Source organism: Crocuta crocuta, unplaced genomic scaffold, assembly GCF_008692635.1.
Source record: "Crocuta crocuta isolate KB4526 unplaced genomic scaffold, BGI_CrCroc_1.0 scaffold526, whole genome shotgun sequence".
Taxonomy (NCBI): domain Eukaryota; kingdom Metazoa; phylum Chordata; class Mammalia; order Carnivora; family Hyaenidae; genus Crocuta; species Crocuta crocuta.
In genome coordinates this window covers 113792-138420 of record NW_027528811.1, presented here as the reverse complement: position 1 = coordinate 138420, position 24629 = coordinate 113792, and the positions used below count along the sequence as shown (strand labels likewise).

The 24629-nt window shown below is 57.1% G+C and overlaps 1 protein-coding gene across 1 annotated transcript in view; it reads right to left on the bottom strand.

The window, feature by feature from the left end:
* The window catches only part of WNT3A (Wnt family member 3A), a 41069-nt gene extending 16536 nt beyond the window's left edge, over window positions 1-24533 (bottom strand). Inside the window, exons 1-2 of the mRNA XM_077755861.1 lie at window positions 24463-24533; window positions 9859-10100 (exon numbers count right to left, since the gene is read on the bottom strand). Coding sequence (XP_077611987.1) covers window positions 9859-10100; window positions 24463-24533 — 313 coding nt within the window. The remainder of the gene's footprint in view (window positions 1-9858; window positions 10101-24462) is intronic.
* Between the last annotated feature and the right edge of the window lie 96 nt (window positions 24534-24629).

The window sequence follows — 24629 nt, the reverse complement described above, 5'->3', positions numbered from 1 at the left end:
CCGCTGCGCAGAGTTAATAATATACAGGGAGGCCGCGGGGACCGGCCGAGCCCCCCCAGCCACCGGGAACCGAAACACTTTCCGATGGGGGTCAGGGGTCACAACCTGGATTCAGGACGCTGCTTCCCCCGCCCAGGGGCCTGCGTCCCCTCCTGGGCCCTACGGCTTCTGCCTTCCCGCCGGCCTGCCCAGGCCCTGTGCCTGCGTGCTGGCCTGGACACACAGGGCGGCCGCGGGACCACCCGCTGGCGCCTCCCAACGGAGAGGGGCTGCTCCCTGGCGGATGACTGCGGACAGGAGCCGGGAAGAAGGTGGGCACCAGCTGGTGCAGAGCCCTTGCAGAAAACTCTATCGACACCTGTGGACCCCGCCCAGAAGCCCCCGGAGTCCTGGAGAACTGACCATGCTGATGCTGTCAGGGGCCAGCCCAGGGGCCTCTAGCTCAGCTGCCTATAGGGTGAGGTCCAGCTGCAGACCCCACCTTAGGGCCAGCCCACCTCTGCATGGGCAGGGAAGCTCCCTCCCCGTGTCCTGCCAGGGACATCTACTCCCCGATGCAGGGGGGCAGGCCTGGCGTCCCTGTGGCCTTGACACCCCAGGCACCTGGGCTCTGAGTGAGGGGACATCCAAGCTGGGGCTCAGGGTCCTGGCGCACCACGCCTGCGCACTGCAGTGCTGGGGCCCTTGTGGGAGAGGCACCAAGGCTGCCGCTCCCCTTTTTCTGCAAAGTCACATGCAGCCCGAAAGCCCACTGGCCTGGATCTGGGCCACCGTGACCACCAAGCTCCCCCAAGGGCACATCCTGGCTGGGCCTCCTCCAGGCTGGCGGCCAGCCTGTCTGCCGTGGCACTGAGCCCTGGGACCGCCAGCTCACCTCTCTGGGGGTCAAGAGGAGGTGTTGGCCAGCTCTTGGGGTGGGGGTGGGGGAAGCAGGTCCTTCAGGTGCCTGGGGGCCTGCCTGGAGGGACAGATAGCCGCCGTGCACTCAAAATTCTTCAAATGCTTTCTGCCCCACGACACTAGCCCCTTCCGGAGTGAGGGCAGAGGGCGGTTCTTCCCAGCCCGGGCTCACCTCGAGCGCCCAAGTCTGGGTTCTGTGCCAGCCCACCCAGCCCCCAGCCCCTCTTGCACACACGTGCTCATACACACATGCACATGCTCGCACACGTCCACACAGGGCCTGGCCCCTCTCCTCAGCTGGCTGGGCGGTGTTAAGCTCTGTTCAAGAGGCCGCCTCAGCAGGGGTGGCCAGGCGCCCTGTGGACCCCACCACAAAGCCTGGGTGACCTCTGACACGATTAGGGTCGCCCTGACCCTAATCCAATCAGATTGATTACCGCAGGCGCGGCCAGGCGGGCAGGCTGGGGCCTCCACAATGGCCTCCCAGAGCTGGCCTCTCTCTGGGGCACCTGGCGGCTCCTTCCTCGAGGGCCATTCAGCTCTGTGGCCACAATGAATTCCGCCATTTCTCAGCCCCGTGGCGGGCGAGGGGGAGAGGGGGCTTTCTATTTCCATCAAAGCCAAGTGGTGACGGCCTGGGGGCTGAGACAATTTTCCTCCAGCAGAAATGAAGGAAGGGTGGAGGCAGAGGGGGTGGATGGGAGGGGGCAGGGGAGCAGAGGGCAGAGAAAGGAGTGTGGACATGGGGAGGGGACATGGGGGTCATGGAGGAGTGGACGTGGGGAGTGGACACAAGGAGGAGACATGGGGAGGGGACATGAGGAGGGGACACGGAGAGAATGTGGGGGCCTTGGGGAAGTGGACTGGGGAGTGGACACAGGGAGGGCATGTGGGTGACATAGGTATAAGTGGACAGACACCAGGATGCAGGCAGGCTTTCAAGAAAGCAAGGGGGTACAGGTGAGGATGGGGCTCCCTGGGGCTACAGCCCAGAAGCCAGGGGCTTGTCTGGTTCTTGGGTCTCTGCCCCCTGGGCACTGGGGGCTCTGCTCTCCCCTGGAGAGAGCTCTGCGGTCATCCTAGACCCCTGGCAGTTATTCTCCACACCCTGTGGACAAACCCCTCCCCCTGCCCAGGCTGAGGCATCCTCTAGAGTCCTGGGCTGGCCCTGTACCGCTCCTCAGTGTCTTCACTTGTCCCCAGGGCTGCTGTTCATCAGATCAGGGTTAGATTCAAGTCCCCCCCTCCGTGTGTGAACACTTAGCATGCCCTCAGAAAGCATAGTAAACATGTCCCTTCTCTCCAGCTCAGGTGACACCTCCTCTGGGAAGCCCACCCAGCAGCTCAGCACTTCCTTCTGAAGTACCAGCTGTGTGCTTGGCACCGCCCCAGCGCCTGCCCTGCATTCGTGCTGCATAGGCATCTGCTGCGTGTGACAGGGACCCATGGCAGACTTGAGAGCGCCCCGTGGGGCCTGGCGCTGGTCATGGGACAGGACCCTGATGGTGGGAACGGAGTCAGGAGACGTGGAGCAGCTGTGGGGGCCTGGGCAGAGGGTGAAGGAGAAGATGGAGCCGAGACAATGAGGACTGCAGGATAGAGCCCCTTTCAGACTGTGGGGGGTGAGAGGATGAGGTGCAGAGGCAGGCAGGTCTGCATGGGCAGAGAAGTCCATGTGCAGCGGCCATCCAAGGTGGGCAGGGAGTGGATAAGGCCCAAGGAGAGGGTCCAGAGAAGGTGTGGTGGTAACGCAGGGCAGAGAAGCGGGGAACAGGTGCAGAGGCCAAGGGTCCTCAGAGGCCACCCTGCCTGAGGAGTTTGCAGGAATGTCTGAGCAGAACCAGAAGGTTGTGGGTTTGCCCTGAGATGATGTAACCTGGTGTGTGCACATGTCGGAAAGGTATGGAGCTCGTGGCCAGGGACGCTGCAACCCAGAGGAATGACGGCTTACCCCAGGGGTCTCCCAGGAAGGTCCATCTATCCCTGGCACATGGAAATGGGCCAGAATCCTTGGACCACAGGGGTGCTTCCAAGGCATCTGACCTCAAACCCCCACCTCCTCTCTGCCCCCTGCACCCACAACCCCCACTTCTCCCAGGCTTCCAGGCCCCAGAGCTCTGTGCAGATCAGGTACGTCCAACTCCTTGCTCTCCACACAACCGAGCCATAAGCTGACAGATTTTTTGAACTTCTTGATGATCGATCAACTGTGATTTTTGTCACAGGCAACTAAGGAAAAATTCAGAGAACTGAGAGATACATTATAGCAAAACTCTGCCATGTTACCTATTCCTTCATGTGAATGAGGACCCTAGCGCCTGGGTCTTTAACATTTAAGAACAGGTTGCCCAGGGGTGAAAGAGGGAAAGCTGCCCCTGAGATCAGGAGGAAATCGGGGTGCTCATTCTGCTCACTGCCACCCAACATTGTCCCAGAGGCCCCTGCCAAGGCAAGGAGAAAGAAAAAGAAAGAAAGGATATCCAGATTGGGGGGAAGAAGGAAGATGGTTCCTACTACCAAATGGTATGGAAACCCTACGCAGTGCACAACACCTTTATCAGAACTGACAGACCATCAACAACGTTACAGAATGGGAGGTCAAGTCAGAAATCAACTGTCCTTTTCCATGCACCAGCCACGAACAATCCAAAGGTGAGATTAAGAAAACAATTCCACCTACCATGGCATCAAAAAGAGTAAAATACTTTGGAGTAAATTAAACAAAATAACTGTAAGGTTTGTGCACTGAAAACTGCCCCATGTCATTGAAAGAAACCGAAGGAGGCCTAAATATATGGAGGACACCCCATGTTGATGGATTGGGTGGCTTCATATCAAGATGGCAACATTCCCCAGAGCGATCTACAGAGTAGACCCAATCCCTAAAAATGTGGTGTGGTTTTTTTGTTTGTTTGTTTTCTGGTGTGTGTGTGTGCGTGTGTGTGTGTGTGTGTGTGTGTGTTACAGAAATTGACAAGTGGATCCTAAAATGCATACAGAATGGTAATGGGTCTTGGATAATCAGAGCAGTCTTGAAAAAGCAGAGCCAAGTTGGAGGACTCACACTTCCTGATTTCTAATTGTACTACAGAACCAGCAAAGAACAGATGTGTAGACCATGGGGTAGAATTGAACCCAGAAGTAAACTCACACTTCCTTCCCTGACCTTCTGGGGGGGTCTGACCCTGCCTAACACTGTGTTCCTCCACAACCCAGGTAGGTCAGGCTCCTCTTTTCTTCCTGAAATCCCTGACATTCTTTCTCACCATCTGAGGGGTGTTTAGGAGCCTGCTGCACATGCCTTCTCAGGCCACAACACCACTGGCCACAGGGGAGCCACACCACACACATGTGCTCACACATGCACACACACGCACACACTCATGCACACATATGCACACCCACCCACCACACACGCCCCCACATGGCTGATGTACCACAGCGTCCTGTGACCCCCGACTCCTTTCACACATGGCAGCAGTTGTCCCTGTGGGGACGACCATGTAATTACCCCAACCAGAAGCTCTGTGTAGTCAGCTGAGTGGCAATTAGTCTCCCATTTTATAGACAGGGACGCTGACACTCCAGGAAGCTGGCCGACTCACCAGTCAAGGTCACATGGTGTGATGCTCCTTCCTCCCCTACATGGCCCCTGGGAATGGCCACGGCCACTTGAGGTGAGGGAGCCTCAGGCCCCTGAACAAATGCCATCCAACACCACCANCCCCCCTCCGGCCCCCCCCCCCCCCAGCTCTCCATGCAAACCAGTGCTCCCAGGGCCCAGTGTATCTTCCTCCCAGATGTCTCTTGTCCTGCCTTCCTCTGCATACCAGAGGCAGCTGCACTGGTGGATGTTCTCCCTAGGGGACCTCAGCATGCCACTGAGGGACGAGGTCTGTGTCCCCTACCTTAGAATATTCGTAACTGCCTTGGACAACAGAACGTGGCACTGCATGGCCTCTGAGGCCAGTTCTCAAAAGGTGGTATGGAGTGGCATCAGCAAAATGGCAGCATGAGGAGCTCCTAGGCCCAACCCTCCAGAGAAACATGGAAAAAAATGGAACAAAAACTGCCAGAGCCTATGTCATCAGAACCCTTGAAAGGAGTTCAAGGCTGTCAGCAACCAAGCAAATGTTGAATCCAGGAGAAGGTGTCTCTGACAAGGTGGCACAGCCTTCCACCCTCGCTGGCACAGAGGGGTCTTGAGATGACCAAATGGATTGATCCCATGTGGGTGGATGGTTCCAGAGGGAGCAGAGTAGTTGTTGCTCCTGAAGAATTTGTCTCTTTTGACCTGTCTGGGGGCTCCCTGAAAAACTGATGCCCACCTCAGAGCTGTCTCAGGGTGGAACAGTGGCTAAGCAGAGAGTATTCCTGAAAAACATTGAAAATGAAATGAACAAGCTGCTGCCCGTGAAGCAAAAAATTATAGTTGGGGGCCAACAATAGACATACTGACTGCCTGGAGGGAAAGTAGGGAGGATTGCTGCTTTGGGGATTGAAGGGTTTGGAAAGCTCCTGTGTACCAGGAGATGAAAACTACATGCACACCAAGGGCAGAATGCATGTTCAGAAGAGACCTTCAGTTTCCCCCTGTGATGATCTGCTCACTGGAGGCAGGAAGTGAAGGCTAAGGCAGAGCAGTGAGCATACTAGCTGAGGTTGAAGGCCTGCACAACACAGCCAATCTGAAGACACCAAAGGGGTATTCTTTCTTCTCTTTGTTTTCCTTTATGTTTCCTCCAAGACCAAGGAAAATTTTTCCAAACCACAGACTAAAGAAAAGTCGGTAAAGAAACAAGCGAGTACAACGCACAATAAGCACACCAAACTCTGAGAAAGGGAAATAATTAGAACTTCTGAATGACTATTTATAATAATCATAAGGTTCAGATTCCAACAAAAAGTTATAAGGCTGCAAAGATAAAAGGAAGTACAGGGTCTTCATAGGAAAAAGGAAATTAACAGATGGTATCTCAAGGAAGCATAAATATTGGATATAACAGATAAAGACTGAATCAACTATCCTAAATATGCTCAAAGGGATAAAAGAAACCAGGAGAACACAGTCTCAACAAAGAGCAAATGTCAGTAAAGAGAGAGAAATTACAAAAAGCAATGAAATAGAAAGTGTGGGGCTGACAAGCATGATAACTGAAACAGAATATTTGCTAGAGGTTTTCAACAGCACAGCTAAGCAGGCAGAAGAAAGAATCAGTGACCCTGAAGATAATTCAATTGCAATTATGCAGTCTGAGGAGCAGAAGGAAATAAGAATGAAGAAAAATGAACAGACCTGTGGGACACCATCAAATGTAGTAATAAACACCACATTGTGGGAGTTCCAGGAGAGGACAGAAAGAGGCAGGAAGAACATTTGAGGAAACAATGGCCAAAATGTTTCAAGTTTGATAAAGAACTTGAATCAATATATCCAGGAAGTTCAACAAACTTTAACTTGGGTAAACATAGAGAGATCCACACTGAGACATATTTTAATTAGCCACCTAAAAGAAAACGAGAGCCTTTAAGCAGCAAGCGAGAAACATCTCGTTGTGTACAGAGAATCCTCCATGAGATTAAGAGCCAATTTCTAATCAGAAACCAGAGTCAGAAGGCAGTGGGATGATATATTTAAGGTACTGTAGGAAAACAGTGTCAACCAAGAATTTTACATGTGGCAAGACTATTCTTCAAAAATGAAAGATTAACCTAGATGAAATGGATACATTCCTAAACACACACAAATAGCAGAACTGACTCAAGAAGAAATAGAACATGTGAACAGACCTATAACAAGTAATAAGATCAAACCAGTAATTTAAAACCTCCCAAAAAAGCAAAGCTTCGCTTGTGGATTCTATCAATTAAAGAAGAATCTATCAACACCAATCCTTCTCAAGCTCTTACAAAAAATAGAAGAGGAGGGAACACTTCCTAACTCATTCTCTGAGGCCAGTGTTGCCCTAATACCAAAGCCAGACAAAGACACTACAGGGAAAGAGAACTACAGACCAATGCCCCTTGTACATATTGATGCAGAAATCCTCAACAAAATACTTGCAAACCAAATCCTCCAGCATGTTAAAGGGATTATTGACCATGACCAATGGGGATTTATCCCAAGAATGCAAGGGTGCTTCAGTGTAGAAAAATCAACCAATAATAACACATCACACTAAGAGATTGAAGGAACAAAACCGCATGGGCATCTTAATTGGAGCAGAAAAAGCATTGGATATAATCCAACACCCTTTCATGATATAAAAACTCAACAGATGAGGAGTGGAAGTGAATTTCCTCAACCTGATAAAGGGCAGTTATGGAAAACCCACAGGTAACCTCTTACTTGATGGTGAAAGACTTACATGCTTCTCCTTAAGATCAGAAATGAGACAAGATTGCCACAACATAGTGTGGCAGGGCTAGACAGCAATTAGGCAAGAAAAAGAAATCAAAGGTATACAAATTGGACAGGAAGAAGTAAAACTGTCACCATTCATAGATGACATGATCCTATATACAGAAAATCTTAGGGGTGCCTGGGTGGCCCAGTTGGTTAAGCATCTGACTTCAGCTCAGGTCATCATCGCATGGTCCATGGGTTTGAGTCCTGAATTGGGCTTTGTGCTGACGGCTCAGAGCCTGGAGCCTGCTTCAGATTCTGTGTCTCCCTCTTTTCCTGTTCTTGCCCTGCTCATGCTTTGTCTCTCTCTCTCTCTCTTTCTCAAAAATAAACATCAAAAATTTTTTGAAAAAAGAAAATCTAAGGAACTTACAAAAAACCTCTCAGAGCTACTAGACAAATTAAGCAAAGTTGCAGGATATAGGATCAAAATATAAAAATTAGTTATATTTCTATATAGTAGCAATAAACAATCCAAAAATGATATTAAGAGAATAATTCCATTTACAATAACATCAAAAAGGATAAAATACTTAGGAATGCATTAATGGGGGAGGTACAAGACTTGTACCCCAAAAGCTACAAATTGTTGCTGGAAGAAACCAAGGAAGACCTAAACAAACAGGAAGACATCCCGTGTTCATAGATTAGAAGGCTAAATATTGTTAAGATTTCAATAATCTCCCAAATAATCTCCAGGCTGAATGTATTGCCCGTCAAAATCCCAAGTCTTTTTCACAGACATAAAGAAGCTGATCCTAAAATTCATATGGAATGGCAAGGCACCCAATTGACAAAACAGTTTTGTAAAAGAAAAACAGAATAGATGATTTGTACTTCCTGACTTCAAAACACACTATAGAGGTAAATACATCAAAATAGTGTGGGACTGGCAAAAGGGGAGTCATATAGACCAAAGGAATGGAACTGAGGGTCCAGAAATAAGTCCATACATCGGTGTTCAATGGATTTTTTGACGGGGCGTCCAAGACCATTCAATGGGAAAAAATAATCTGTTCAATAACAGACGGGGCTGGAGTAACTGGATTTCCACATGCAAAAGAATAAAGTTGGACCCCTACCTCACACCATACACAAACATTTAGTTACTACAGATCAAAGATTAAATGTAAGCGATGAAACTATAAAACTCTTAGAAGAAAACACAGGTGTAAATATTTGTAACCCTAGATCAGGCAATACTTACTTTGATATGACATTTCAATTTTGGACTTCACCAAAATTTAAAATTTTGTGCATTATAGGACACCATTACAACAGTGAAAGGACTACCTATACAACTGGGAAAAGATTTGCAGATCATCGATCTGATAAGAATCCAGTGTCTAGAATATATAAAGAGCTCTGAGAATCCAACCACAAAAAGATAAGCACTCCAATTAAAAATTGGGCAAAGAACTGGAATAGGCACTTCCCCAAAGAAGACATATAGATGACCCACAAGCCCATAAAAAGATGTTTAACATCATTGGGCATTGGGGACACGCAAAGAAAAATTGCAATGAGATTCCCACTTTGCACCCACTGGGATGGCTAAAGGGAAGACACAGAAAATAACAAGGGTGGTAAGGATGTGGAACTGGAACTCTTGTGCACTGCTGGTGGGAACATAAGATGCCACAGCCTCTGTGGAAAACAGCGTGGTTTTTCCCCAAAACTTACACAGAACAATCCCACTCCTGAGAAAGTACACAAAATATTCAGAAACAGGTATTTAAACAGATACTTGTACAAAAACATCCATAACAGCGCTCTTCACAATAGCCAAAAGGTGGAAATCACCCAAATATCCATCAGCGACACACGCATAATAAAATGTGGTCTATCTGCACAGAGGTCTATTATTCACCCCTAAGAAGGCATAAAGTGCTGACACACGAAGTGTGGATGAATCTTGAACACATTATGCTGAGTGAAATGAGCCTCTCTCCCTCCCCACCTGTCCGTGGGGCCCAGCCGCCATACTGCAGAGGCTACTTTTGTGTGTTCTTGCTGAACAAAGCCTGAGCTGCCAGACGTGTCCAAGACTGGGGACCAGGTGAGATGCAGCACTGCTGACCTCTGATTGCCGATGTCAGGACATGCGACATGTGGTTATGACTGTGTAAACCACTATGTTCGCTGAAAATTTGCTCTTCCCCAAAAGTTAACCAACACCCAACTGTCATCTTCTTCTCCTCCCTACAATAACTCTCCAGCCCCAGGACCTGGGAGGATAACTCCCGCAGTGTGCCTCTGTGACCCCCAACCTCATCTCCCCTCCCTGTGTTTTATTGTTTTAATACAAATTTTGTTATTTTCTCTCCAAGACCCCCTGAAGGCCTGGCTCCTGTTGTGCCCCAGGGACTGTACCTAACCTACCCAGGAGTCCCCCAGGAGGGTGAGGTCTGCAGGGCACCACCCGCCTGCGGAAGCTGCGGCTCCCATGCTGAGCTCAGCGGAGACACTGAGGCGGATCCAGCAGAGGGGCTCCCGCCACCGAAGGGGAGCTGCGTGGACCTGCCTGAAGGCTACGACCGTCCCCCACGTACCTTTGTCCAGCACCGGCCCGAAGATGGCCAGGCTGTTGTTGATGGTAGTGCAGTTCCAGCGGCGGCCACGGAACTGGTGCTGGCACTCCTGGATGCTGATCTTGATGCCCTCAGCCACGCTGGGCATGATCTCCACGTAGTTCCGGCAGAACCGCAACTGCTTGGGCACCAGGCCCGGGATGCTGGCGCACAGGATGGGCTGAGTGCCCAGGGATGAGTACTGGGGCCCAACAGCCAGGGACCTGGGGAGGAGGGCGAGGACCGGTCAGTGGTACAGCCGCCCCGCGCGCGCCCCTCAGCGCGCACGCGGCCCTTTCCATCCCGGCGCCAACTCAGTCTGCGCAGAGGAAGCGCGTCCGCACCCTGCACCTGAAGTGCACCAGCACCGGCACCCAACGCGGACACATGCACACGGAGCGGTGGGAAGGTAACCGAGGAAACGGTGTGAGCCCACCTGCTGCCCTTCGCAAGTGTGAGGGCTGTTCTGTCGGGGTGGAGACAGCAGGGCCGCGCAGCTTTGGAAACGCAGGGAACACAGTGTGCGCCGGGTCAGCCCCAGGGGCTGCCCAGAGGAGGGGGTGCCGGTGGTCAGAGAGGGCACAGCAGCAGCCGATCCGTTGGGGCAAAAATCACCCTGCCTCAGCCCCATGTGACAGCCGCTATTGGCTATTTATCTGACAGACAGAAAGCCATGTATGTGCTGGCGGTGCCACTCGCCCAAGGACATTCATGGTGCTGTGATCAGGGCAGAGCCACTGAGTCAACACCCAGAGGCTCAAGGGTGAGCAGCTGGTGTTCCCTCCCTCTCGGAAATGGAGCCCAGTGCACTTCTGACGATGGCAGGTGCCACCGTGGTGTGCTCTGGCCGGGTCAAGTGTCCTCATGCCTCCAATTGCGGCCGTGGCCACGATCAGAGGTAGATGGGGACAGAAAGCAGGGCGGGGGTTCTCCTGAATTCCTATGGGAGGACGTGCCTGAGCAGAGGCACAGAGGCAATGTCTGGGGGATGGGTCCCACTCACCGTGCACCTATGAAATTTAAGTGAGGTTGAACAACAAAAGAGAGATTTTTGGCTTTCCAGTCCCACCAGCGGCACATGGCTGGGGCTGCCAAGCTGGATGGTCAGATATGGGACATTCCTGTCGCTGGAAGGTTCTACCAGATGGCACTCATCTGCAGTGCTGTGTGTTGGCTGGGGGTGTTGGTTACACCCGCGTTTATGTCTCAAGGCTGAACAAACCATGTCCGTTTTACCGTACGGAATTGCACCTTGATTTCAAAGAAAGAACTGTCAGGTCCTTTTGGGGGCAGAGCAGAAGAGCTTCTACAATTGGACGGGTGACATGTTGTAACACCTGCCCGGTCCCCTGGGGTCGCTGGATCCCGCCGCCGTGGACAGGTCGGCCCAGTGCCCCAGGTGACCCTGCTGCCTGTGAGCGGTTTCCCACGCACTCTCCACTCCCTCCTCTGGGAGCCCATCTCTGCGTCCTCTGGGCTGCTGGCTGTGCTGCGTCCCAGGCCTGGACTGGAGATCTAGAGTCACCCCGGGTCTGGCAGGGAGGCCCCTGATTACCCCGTGGCCTGCTCTGCTGGGCTCCAGGTGCAAAGGCCTGTCTCTCCTTTGCTTGGTGGGGGAGACGCCTCAGCTGAATCCCCAGAGGCTCTCCTGGTTTGGGCCGGGAGGACCCAGCACCCTGAGAGAAGGCAGGTCGGAGGCTTCTGTGCGCCTCAGCAGCCCACATCCCTGCACGTGACACTGACATTCAGCGCATCCTACCTGGAGTCTAACCCGGTTCTGACCAGCTGTGCTAGAGCCACAAGAAGCGGGGACTCACTGCCAGAGGAACAGTCCTCCCCTCTGCAAACACACAGCAGTCCTGTGTCCTTCTCTCCTTCTCCAAAGCCTTCAGGGGCGCCATGCAGGTAGGCACCGGCCTGGCCCTCCAGCACCTGGGGCTGCCTCCCGGCTGCAGAGAGAAACTTCCTCATCGCTGCCCTGCCAGATCCAGCTCCGTCCGCCCTTCCCACCTCCAGCAGGCCCTCCACTGCCCTGTGTGGGTCACCCTCCCGGGCTCCCCCTGAAGAACTTCTACCTTGTTTAGGAAGCCAGCTGGGGAGCAGACCACTGCCCCTGGAAGTCCCGCCTCTCTGTGCTCCCTGGCCTATTCCCAACAGGCGGCGTGTGTTCACCCATGGTCCTGGCAGGCCACCACATCCATCCTGTGCTCCCCTCCCCTCCTCCTCATCAAGAATGTCTCTTCTCTCGAGAACTGAAACCTATCTCTCTGCAGCAGCGCACAGCACCTTGTGCCAGATGCCTGAGCCAAGCCTCTTCCCCACGGACAGCAGGCCCCCTGTCCCAGATCCTTCACGGCCTCAGTGTCTTGAGTCCCTTCCACTTTCCAGCCCCAGTATCTGACCACCATCCCCCTGTGTGCTCCCCACCGGCCCTGTCTGTCCTCACGCGAGTGCCTTGATGAGCAAACCGGCCAGGGCCTCATGTCAGACACTGCGGGCTGGCCCATTCCTGGTGGGGTTTGGGGCAGTGGGCTGGCTCATTCCCTCATTGTCCCTTCATTATAAGCAGACCCTCCTGAGTGCCGGGTGCCCGGCCACCTTTCTTCCACATCTGCCCTACAGTCCTGAGAACCCCGAGGTTTCCAGAAAGCCCAGCCCTCAGCCTCACCCCTGCATGGTCTTTCTTCCCTAGAAAGTGTCCTGTGATCTGGGCCTGGCTCTCTGGTGCCCTGGCCTGCACGGACATCTGTGAGGGGAGACTAGAAGGGCCGCCCCCATGGGGACCCCTGCGCTGACCTGGGCCCTGAGCCTCCCAGGGGACGACAGAGCAGGATGGGAGGACAGCCCTGCACCCGGGCTAGGGGTGGCCTGCGGGCCAACGTCAGTGTTCTCTGCCCTCGGGGAGGGACCCCTAGCCCATGGGGTAAGTAAGGCCGCCAGGCTGAGAAGACAGGCCTGCCAGGAGCACAGGAAGGAGGCAGAGAGGACAGGGGACACAGGGGGGCGGTATGGGGAGAGACAGGTGGCATCAGCATCAGTCCTGTCTCCCCCCCACCCCTGTTTCTTGAGCCTGCACAGAGAACCCACAAACACAGGGCGAACGCCCCCAGCCCGAGCTCCTTCAGAGCTCTGCCACCAGCACAGTGCGTCCATACCGCCCCTGCCGAGTCCTACACCTCTCGCCCGCCCACCGCACTGCCCTGTGCCAGCCCCAGGGACCCCAGCCTGGGCCGTGCCTGCGCCACATGAGGATGGTTCTGCCCACACCAGGCTCACGTCAGAGTCTGCCTCCGCCATGAGGTGTGTCTTGAAGTGAACCCTCGAGTTCCCACCTTCCACATGCACCCAGCACGAAGCAATGCTGGGGCTCCTCACCATGTGCCCCAGGGGAGGCCAGTGCCCCTCCCCTCTGCACCAGCGGACGTCACCAGGAACTGGTTAAGGTGACGCTCCCTGTAATGAGTGGAGGGACTGGAGCAGGGAGAGGGGGTAGGTCCTGCAGAAGCTAGTAGCCAGGCAGCCTTGTGAGGGTACAGCTGCAGAGAACACAGGGGAGGAGCTGGGTAGGGGTGGAGGACTCTGGTTTAGGATTCTTCTTCTGCCCCTATGGCCCTCCTGCACAGGGGTCCACCTCTGCCTCCCTCTGGGGGACCTGCTGGCCACCCACCAGCCTCCTTTCTGCCTCCGACTGAGATAGGGCTGCTGTGGCCTGTCCTGGAGGCCACACCAGGCCAGGGAGGTGACTGTGGGGGCCAAGCTGATGATTTTGTATCCATGCACCTCGGAGCATCCAGGAGCCCAGAAGAGGTGCCTTGGGGACCAGCTGGCGGGGTGAGGCTGGGGACCAACTGTCCCAGTTTTCCCAGGACTGTAAGCTGGATGAGCTGGTCACCCCAGGTGAGGCTGCCTCGGTAGCTCAGGCTCCTCCACTCCACGAACCAGGATGCCTCACTGGCGGGGACCACACGGCCGTGATTTCAAACAGGTGTGGAGCTCTTGCTACTGATGAGCCATTCCGCTTGCTCAGGGGTGCTCAGGGCCATCATAACAACGTGAGATAAACAGATGGGTGGTTGGAGGCGGCTGTAAGCAGCAGGACAGCCGGGGGCGGTGGGCACCCGGATGCTCCTGCACCGTTCTGACTGCGGGCCGTTCTCTGGATGCAACATGGTCTGACGTCATGGTCTGGTGCAGGCTTTTCAAGGGGGGCTGGCTCCTGCGGGCTCCCTCCGACTTGTCCTCTGCCGTCTAGGCCTGGCTCAAGTGAGGAGGGGCAGGGAGGGTTCTCCGGGAGGAAATCCACTCACTCAATCATTTCTCTCTCCTGGTGGAATGTGCTTCTTTACTTGGAGAGTCGGGACACGTGGAAAAGAAAGGCACCGCTTAGTTCAGACAAACTTCGTCAGGCCTGCGGTGCTGGCCTCCTGGCCAGATGCCAGAGCCAGGACTCATTCTGAGCGGGGGCTGGGAAGGGGACAGACAGTGCAGAGCCTGCCCCCGGGATCCCTCATCTCCCAGGTCAGAGCCTGCATGCCATCAGGCCTCCTTGATGCCCCTCCAGGCCATGCCCTAGGGAGAGCGGAGCAGGGACTTCCAAGCTCACAGCTTCTGACAGCAGCCTGGTTCTGGGGTGCTGAGTCAGCTCCTGCCCGCTCCCCCCCAACCTGGCCGGCCTTCCTGACGGGCAGGCCCTGGCTCGCCATGTCCTGGAGCCAGGCAGCAAGGCCAGGGTGCCAGCCTGATGCCACTCCAGCTGTTCTAGCCCCCCACCCCAAGTCCTGGCTGGGTTCTTCTTACACCCACGCCGACCCCATGCCTGATGCTCCTTGGACTGCTTCCAGAAAGTTTCCCTTGTCCCAGAGATAGCCAGGGCATTGCAGAGCCTCCCTGGGGAAGGTGGAGAGCTGGGGTCTCTGGTCCCATACGGAAGGGGGCCAGCGTTGTGGGTGAGAAGTGGTTGGGAGCCTTGGTGGGACATCAGATTGTGGCTTGGCCTCAAAGGCAAAATCCAGTCATTAAAAAAAATCGCATAAAAAATTCAGCTGGTGTTAACAAACCTTATTGTGATGATCATTTCATAATATATACATATATCAAATCATCACGTACGTCTCAACCTCAGTGTTATCTGTTGGTTATGTCTCCATAAAGCTGGGGAGAATACCCACGCTGGACGTGCACTGTCCCCCCACACCCCTGGGATCCAAATTCCTCATCTACAGAGAAGGTGGGTGTCCCCCATCTATCAGCACTCAGGAAGCCACAATCTGTGAGTCCCTCCTTCCACCCACACCCCTCTGGGAGGAAGTGGGGGCCTTCAGGGTGAGGCCAGGGGCAGGACAGTAGGCCAGGGAGAGGCTCTGCGGTGTGCAGTGGCTCATCACCTCCAGTGGACGGTGATGTACTGGCCTGTCTGAGGGCCTTGGCAGGACTGGAGGCAGCCCTGAGGGGGAGAGGGCACCACTGTCTTTGTGTCCTATGTCCCCCCTAAGTTCTCCGAGCATATAAAATGCAAGGGCACCGAATGCACCCTGAGCTCCTGACTCATATCCCAGAAGAAAGGACGTCCCAAGAAGGTGGTGATGNGTGGGACCTCCATGCTGTTGTCAGTGCAGGGGTGGGTACAGGTGGGATCTCCATGCTGCTGTCAGTGCAGGGGTGGGTATGGATGGGACCTCCTTGTTGCTGTCAGAGCAGGGGGACGTAAGGGTGGAATCTCTGCGTTACTGTGAGTGCAGGGGTGGGTGTGGGTGGGATCTCTGTGCTGCTGTCAGTGCAGGGGTGGGTGTGGGTGGGATCTCTGTGCTGCTGTCAGTGCAGGGGGGTATAAGGGAAGGATCTCTGTGTTACTGCTGGCCAAGCAGAGGGGAAAGAAATGGGACTGACTGAGGGGCAGGACAGGGCAAGACAGGAAGCTGATGCAGTGGCTGATGAATGCCCTGCTGGCATCTGAGATGGCAGTATCTGCTTTCTCCCGGTGACATCAGCTCCTAGGGCGAAGACCCTGCCCTTGTCGCCTCTGCTCACGACGGGACGCAAGTCTGGCTGCTGCTCATGGCGGGTGCATAAACCACGTCATTTCCCTGTCCTAGGGGCCCTGCACCCCAAGGCTCTTGCACTCCCATGAGGGGCTGCGGGGCTGTGCGTCCTGGGAAGGAGGCGCCCCCGCCAGGTCTGGATGCTGAGCGGCCTGAGGAGGCCCCACCCTGCTGTGGATGCCAGGCCATGGTTACAGACGTGAATCAAGGTCACCTGTCACCCTCGGCTTTCCAAGCACAGCCTCCGTCCAGGAGGAGAGGTCGGGGACATGGGGTGTCCAGAGCAGCCACTGGCTCTGTGTGGGGAGGCCATGTCCCTGGACCGAGATGTCCCCCAGGAGCTGAGAACGACCCGCCGGCAGTCACCAGCAGAGCGCAAGGACCCACATCTGACAGTGGGAGAGCTCAGGAGCTCGCTCTTCCCCAGATGAGCTAGTGCTGTGAATAAGCCTCTGGAGACCGCCGTGGGGACCCCAGACGAGTTGCCCAGATGTGCCACCTGCTGGGCACCGCTGTGTGCCATTCCAAGCCGTGGACTCTAGCCACTGGTAAGGGGCAGAGGGCGGCCATCCGCTGCCTGTCCCCACCAGCTGCTGACACTCAGGGGACACAATTCCCCACACAGTCCAGGGCCCAGCAGGGTGCTGGTCACCCCACCACCTTGGCCTTCGGGTGTCCTTCCTGCCCCTTCCTGTGTCCCCCACAGGCCTTGCCGGCCCCATCACGTCACCTGTGTGGCCTGGCGCTCCACTGGCCCAGTGCGTGACCCCTGTGACCCTCACAACCTTGGGGATGGCGCCCCAGGACCTCCTGGACCAGGAAAATAGGCTCAGGTGGAGACACCCGGCCAGCACCTGTGTGATAATATGGCTGACAGCTTCCAAGGGCCCCTTCTCCACATACTCCGATGCCCTCAAGATGCACTAAACACCAGCTTGCAGAGTAGCATTTAGGGACAAGAGTCTCAGGCAGTGGCCTGCCCCAGTGAATGCCACCAACCAGGTGGCTTACATAGCACGCATATTCTTCATGGAGCTCAGGCGGGACATCCAATGCACGGATGCTAGCACATTCGGGGTCTGATGGGGACCCCCTTCCTGGGCCCCTCAAGATCCTCATGTAGAGGGGCAGAGACAGCCCTGGGCTCTTCCCCTTATGAGGACATGAGCACCGTCATGGGGACCACCCCTCCTAACACTGCCCCGTGGGGCTCGAGCCTCCACACATGAGTCTGGGGGCTGCGAACACTGGTCTGCGACAAGTAGGATATATGTCGCATCACGCAGCCAGCACCATGAGTCCCCAGGGCCCCGCTCAGCCCCATGTCCCTTGCAGGATGGTCACAGTGGGCTGACGTGACTGGCTGCCTGCGCCTGCCCCAGCCAGTTGCGCAAAGACCTGCTGTGCCTCAGTTTCCCCTGCCGACACTCAGGTATGCAGGTTTCACCCCTGATGTTGGCACAGGGGCTGCCCAGCTCCAGGCTCCAAGGAGGTGAACCCGGGGCCTCCGTCCCCACTGTGCGGGGACCCAGGGGAGGTCACAGCATGGACCAGGCCTTGCAACCCTCAGGCACCACTCTGAGGTGTCTCTGGGTGTCTGGGTTTCGAGTGAGTCCCTCATCTCGCCCTCAGCCTCACAGCCTTTACTGGTGAGCAAATGGCTCCAGACAGGGAAGGGTGTGTGTGTGCAGCTTGCCGTCCCTCGCTTAGGCCTTGGTCCCTCTCTCTGGGTCATGGCAAGGCCTCGACCCTTCCCGATGGGCAGCAGGGGCCATGGTCCCTCAGGTCTGGGGGAGGGGAGGCCGCCCCGCCCTTGCTACACCCACTTCCTTCACCCTGCACCTGGTGCTGTGATTCAGCCTGTAAGGAATGAGTGCACTTCCCCGCAGCGCAGGGAGCCGTCCCAGAAGGCGCCCACACCCGGCTGCCCCTGTCTGGATGTCACGCCCCATACCCCGAAGGCCCCTCAAACCCAGAGTGCCCTGACCCTGGGACACGGTCCTCCTCCTCCTTTGAGCCTCTCCCTGGAGTCCCAGCCCTGAGAGACTTTCTGCAGGGCTATCCACAGGGTGGAGGGGCTGATGTCCAGAGCAGGTGGCGGTGCCCCCCCCCTCCCTGTCAGGCCTGGGACTAGGTCCCTGAGCTTCAGACCATGTGTGGCAGAGAGGCAGGTTCAGGCGGGGCAGACACCTCTGTAGGGCACTCACATAATCTGGGGAAATGTGTACGGCACTGGAGTCCTCTGGGGAAGATGGCCCACTCCGGGGAAGATGGACCATTGGGCAGGCCCTCCGTGGAAGATGGCCCACTGGGGGAATGCTCCATGGAAGATGGCCCACTGGGCGGGTCCTCAGTGGAAGATGGCCCACTGGGGGAGCCCTCCAGGGTCCTCACAACGCTCCCATTGCCTAATAGATTAATAATAGCTTGTTTCTATAAAACGGGGGATGGATGTCACCTTCAACCCAGAGCGCACATGCGTGCAGCCTGGAAAGCGGCCCCTGGACTCCAGTCCCAGCCTGTGGCTGGGGCCACGTGAGCCGCGCCCGCCGCCCGCCAACACTAATGGTTTTCTCCCTCCCGTGAGGGCAGTGCTGTGGATGTCCGGGCGCCGTGCCAGGCCGTCCTGCTCAGGGTGGAGCGGAGGTGCTGGCTGCAACACGCAGTGGAGGGATGGGCTGATGGCCGTCACCTGCAGGCCTTTATCGCCAAGGTGTGGCGGGGGTGGGGGGCACAGAAGTGACTGGGCCGGAGGCGCCCATTCTCCCCACAGACGGGGGAGGCACCTGTGTACTGTGTCCGCAGGTCTCATGGGGTGGCAGCCTCTTAGGTGTCTTTGAGCCTGGCTGGGTTTCCTTTTGCAGTAAGTCTCAGCAGGCACAGGGCGCCCACTGGCTGTGGCCTCTGCTCTGTCCTCGTCTGTGGCCCTGTGTGTTCTGGGGCCAGCGAGCAGAGACTTTGGGGCTCTGTGTGTGGGGGCTTGGCCAGGCCTATGGGGACACAGCACGTGGGCCCAGGCTCCGTGGCTCACTTGCTTAATGGTGTCCGACTTCCCTCCCTGGCCTCAGTTTCCCTAGCACTCCAACAAGGTGGGGGGCCCACCCTGTCTGAGGCTCCAGAAGGGGCGCTGAGCGTGGCATGGCCAGTCCATATGAACCTTCTCCAGGGAGTGTTCTGTGGCCCCTGCCCTGCTAGCCAACTTCTCTGGGCCCCACCGAGGCTGGCCACGTCTTCTCTTGTCCTCGAGGGCACAGAGTGGCATGCAGGCCCCGGGGGAGCAAGGAGGTCAGGGGCCCAAATTTACCCTGGGGCTTTGCCCAGGAGGGTGCCGGCTGGTCCCATGGGTCTCCACCTTGGGGACAATGTGTGAGGTGTCACCGAGCCCTGAGGGCTGCCCAGGAAGACAGAGGGCTGTGTCCTGTCTGGATGGAGCCTTCTGGGAGCCACAGGAGCCAAGAGCTTAGCCAAGGGTCCTCTGTGGTTGCTTTCTCTCTGCACCCTCCGAGTGCTGAGGACCACGGGGAGAGCCCGTGTGCTTCCACACTCCTGCCCCCTTCTGCCTGGAAGACCCCTGTGGGAGCATGTGTAGCTTGGGCACTGGGAGGCCCGTGGGGGGCTGCAGGACCCTGGTCCGTGCTGGGTCCCCTCCCTGCCTGTAGTCCCCCCACCCCAGCTCCGCCGGCTGAGCCGGGATTACTGACACATACTTTGAGCAAGTCCTGGCAGGCGGGCAGAGGCTCCTGTGCCCGCGGCCATGCATTTGCCCGCTCCCTGGGCGGCTGCAGCACGTTTCATCGGGGAAGGAATGTGGAGGCACCAAAGCGTGAGACACCTTCAGGGTGTCACCTGGGAAAGCTGGGAAGGAGGCTGAGGCAGCGCTGCCCAGTTTGTCGTGGGGACCCGGCCCTGGAGCAGGGAACTCAGCCAGGAGGTGTCCCGGGGAGGAGCCCACCCGAGAGGCTTCTGTTTTCCACAGGAAAGATCCATCATCCACTCGCTCACTCATTCATTCCTGGGTTGACAGGATCTTACTGAACAGCTGCAGAGCTGGGGGTGTGTGTGTGTGTGTCAGGTGTCTGGGGCCGGGGTGCGGTGCCTTCCTGGGCCTCTGCTCCTGCTCCCCATGACAGGCAGCTCACCACCTCCCAGCACTGTGTGGGCAAGACCGTCACCTTCAGAAAGCCCATGTGGAGCCCAAATCCGCCTCCCGAGACTTCTCAGTCCTCCACCAGGCTTGGAAGGCAGATGCAAACTCTTGCGTGTGGCCAGTGCTGGGGGGCTGACTGCAGAGGGATGCTGCTCCACGGGTGAGATTGCCCACCCAGGCCTGCCGCGTGACGTAGAAGATGCTGCCTGACCTAACGACTTGGGTTTTGGGGCTTTTCGAATTTCCAATCCATTATTACAAAGCGCATGAAAATGCTGCATGAGAAAACTACATAATACAAAACCCAAACAGGTCACATCAGCCAGGGCATCCCCAAGCGTCCCCTGTCTTCCACTTCTGTTTGTGTGTCTTCATGGACAACTGTCCCAGGATGGTCCCTGGCCTGGGGGCTACGTGCAGTGTGACTGCTTCTTTCATTGCGCTCCATCCTGGGCCATGCCCGCAGGAGGATGGCTGGGCCCCTGGGGGCTGGACATCTATGTGCAGGAGCCCAGGAAAGTGTGGGTTTACAGGGTTTACAGCTCTTCTCTAACTAAGACCATTTCCTCCATCTCCTCCCCCATTGTATTGCCTGCCACAAAGGATTCTAGCAGGTTTATGCAAATAAAACAGAAAATCTTCTGAAAAAGGGTGCCCCCATGAGAGACGCAGGGACAGCGGGGCTGGGAGTGTGTGGGCGGCCATGTTGGGGAGCCCGAGGTGGGGGAGGCAGATGCGGACCTGGTGGCTCTGACCATGCATGTTTCACCTTTGGCCATTTCTCCCATTGGCCCTTGACAGAACGATGACCACTGCGGGCTGCCCCAACCCTGAGATCCTACAACACCAGAGGGGTGACCTAGAGTCTGGATTCCTCTGGTCTTATGGCCTCACTACTGTCCTCACCAGCCTCAGGGCTGCAGAGAGAGGCAGAGAAACAGGGAGAGAGACAGAGACAGGGGGAGACAGAGACAGAGAGAGACAGGGAGAAAAAGGGAGAGACAGAGACACAGAGAGACAGGGAGAAACAGGGAGAGACAGAGAGACAGAGAGAGACAGAGACAAGGGGAAACAGAGAGACAAGGAGAGACAGAGACACAGACAGAGTCACAGAGAGAAACAGAGACAAGGAGAGACAGAGACACAGAAAGAGAGACACAGTGGCAGGCAGACTGGAGAAATGACGCGCAGGGCCTCCCTGGGGAGGGGCGCAGGGGTGCAGTCACCAGAGGCAGGGCAGTTCGGGAAGTCTTGAGTGTGTACACTGTTGCCTGAGCAGGTCAGCCCTTAGGTGCCGAGTCATCTGACACAGGCCACCCTTCATCCTGGCTGCTCACCCTTGGGGCCATGGGGGTACCTCCAGAATGCTCCCCACAAACGGGGAGGAGACCCATGTGGGGCCCTGAGGGATGGCACAGGACAAGGCGGTGCAGAGGCGAGGCTCTGGGAGGGGCACTTGCTGCTGACTTGGCCTTCCTGGGGGCAAGCAGGGTCCCTGTGCCATAGTGAGTATGTGTGGGGGCAGTGGCTAGGGACGGTGAGGTGGCTCTGGTGGGGGAGAACCAGGGAGCACCGCAGCGGGAGCACATCCCAGGCCTCGGATCTGACCCAGCGGACCCACAGGGGAATGTCCTGGACAGCCCAGCATCTGCTCTCAGCACAGAGGTTGTGGAACGCGGGGTCCAACTCAGACAGGTGAGGGGCCAGGCTCTTTGTGTTGGTGAACACAAGGCAGCTGCTGGCCACGGGGGCTGTCCCTGCAGGGCAGTGAGGCAGAGGGCAGGCGATGGGGCGGAACCGCCTGGCGGGGGAGTAGGGGGCCCAGGTTAGGCCCAGAGGGTTACGGGATACCGGCAGCCAGACTCTGGGGACACAGGAGGAAGGGCCCAGAGCACAGCACAGAGCCCTGGTGCCTACTGGTAGTGCTCTCCAAGTCCGGTGCGTCCCCGTGACCCTGAAGCCGTCTTGTGTTTGCTTAATTCTAATTCTGTGAGATTCTTGTCTGCTTGGGGAGTGGTGCAGCCCTGTCACCTCTCTGGTCCCTTCCCTGGGTGCCCCCTGCCTGTCACATGGTCGCACGAGGAGCCCACAAGGCACCCTCTCAGCGTTCAGGTCGTGGGACTGAGGCTGCGACTGTCAGGCTCTGCAGGGACCTCCCCTGGCACCTAGGGTGAGGGCCGGGTGAGGGACGCTTCCGCCCTGCGCTGGGTAGCGGGTGGCCCTTGGGATTCCCACCAGGCCATTGGCCAGCTCCTCCACCCTCCCACCAGGAGCCGCACCAACTTCAAAAGCCTAATTACTCCTGATTTGGGCTGTTTCCTCGGTGTCCCGGCAGGTGAGAAAGCCCCCGTTACTTTCACTTTTATATGCAAGGTATGGGGAGAAGGGGGGAGGCAGCTTCGCTGGGGAGGGAGGATGAAACAGNGGGGGGGGGGGGGGAGGGGGAGGAGGGGAGAGCAGGGGAGAGGAGGAGCCACCGGAGGGAAGGTCCTCCAGGCAGGGCGTGAAGACAGGAAGGTTTCCCCAGCTAGAAAACCCCGAGTCTCTCTCTGGGAGCCCTCCCTCCTGTCTACTCTGCCTGGGAGCCTGTGGGGACAAGGCTCCTTCCCTCGTGGCTGGTCTTGGGGCAGAAGGGACGTAGGAGGGTAAATCTGCTGTCCCCAGGGAGCCCTGAGGTTGTGTCTGCCAGATACGCTTCTCCTCAGGAAGCAGAATTCCGGAGTGTGAGAATCCCACCAGGAGCACAGCGGGGGTTCGGGGGCACCCCTTCTCTCTGGGGCCAAGGGCTGGTCCAGACTTGTGTTAGGGTGGACTGCCCAACCGAAGGGCCCCTCCCGGCTAACCTGGGAAGCGCAGGGTTGCACGGGAGCATGTGCGGGTGCGTTCAGATAGAACACATGTGGCCCAGGTGAGAAAAGGGGCATACCTGTGTTGGAGGGGGCCAAGGCAAGGGAGCCTCAGGGGCAACAGAACAAAGATCCCGAGGTGTGGGGCAGCCAGGAGGCTGGTGACCGGGCCCTTCTTTTCGGGAGTTGCGCGGGGGCGAAGGGAGCTTCCTCCTGCGCCCAGGAATGCAGCCGCGGCGGCGGCGGCGGTGGCGGGTTCTAATTAGAAGCCTGCGCGGGACCCGGCGGCCGCGGGGCTCTCTCGGNCGCCTGCCGCCCAGCCGCCTCTCGCAGGCCCCTGGACTGGCCCCGGCCTCCCCTTCCGCCCCGCCCCGCCTGGCTGTGCCTGGACCCGCGTCCCCACCCGGGCTCCCCTGCTCCTGAACCATCTCGAAGAGAAAAATTATTATCGGATTAGATGTACTTCAGCTCGCTCGGTTCCCCCCCCTTCCCCTCGGCGTAATTATTATAATTCCAGGCAAGCCGTAGTAGAAGGTTCCTGTGTGTGTGTGTGTGTGTGTGTGTGTGTGTGAGAGAGAGAGAGAGAGAGAGAGAGAGAGAGAGAGAGAGCCCGCAAGCATGGGTGTGGGGAGCCTTCTCTACAACTCCGGGTCTTCTGGTCTCATGTCCCCACTTGTGATCCTAGAATCTTGGGGCTCTCAGAGCGTAACCCGGCACACTGCCTGCCTCCTTTCCCTGCGGCAGGTGACCTTCCCGGTGGGAGCTCTGCCAAATTAGATACCGAAGGTAGGGTAACACTAACCCCCTACACACGCCATATCTGTGCAATGGATACCCGGGACCCTTCCTTTAGTTCATCGGCATGTCCATCGTCAGATTCAGGAGGATCTCGCTGAAATGTGCCTTCGCTGGGTGGACCATGCAGCCCCCAGGGCTCTCAGATGTGCGGCTCCACTCGAGAGCCTTCTCTCTCTTCCCCAGTGGCCCCTCTTTCCTTCCCGGTCCAGACAGAGGCTCACGGAGAAGCCCCTCGGGCCGCACCCCCTACCTCCCACCCAGAGCCCGAGAGGCCAGGGCTGGTGCTAGCCCCAGTGGTCCATCCCGCCACTCCCGGCAGGTCCCGCTGTCTTTACATAACTGCGCTGCTGCCCCAAGCTGTTGGGTCTTGTCTCCCCGACTTTGTTTGAAGGTGTGCGTGCGTGTAAGACCGGGTCCGTGAGGAACGTCTCCTTCTTCCCCGCGCTGCGCCCGCTCGTCCGCGCAGCTGCTTTCGGCCTCACGCTGCCTGGCTGTGGGTGCCATCTGCGCAGACAGCGTTCCCGCCTCTCCCCAGCCGCTGCGCCCCTTCCGACGCCAGGGGCTCCGCTAAGGCCCGGGACACCAATGTCCCCGGAACTCCGACACCTAGTCCCAGCCCCGGCCCGAACAGGTCGAAAGTGGCCGCCAAGGAAAACAACCCGCCCGCGCTGCGGAGCCGGAGGGGCAGGGCGCGGGCTCCGGGCCACCGCGGGGCCCTGCCCGAGGGGACGGCGGCGGCTTGTGGCCGCTCACTTACCACCAGATCGGGTAGCTGCCCAGCGCCTGCTTCAGGGCGTAGAGGAATAAGAAGTATCCGAGCAGGGCCATCGCCGGGCGGGAGAGCGCGAAGGGCCGGGAGTCCGCCCCGAGAGCACGGGCGCCGGGGCGGGCCGGGCCCTGGGAGCTGGCGGGCGGCGGCGCTGG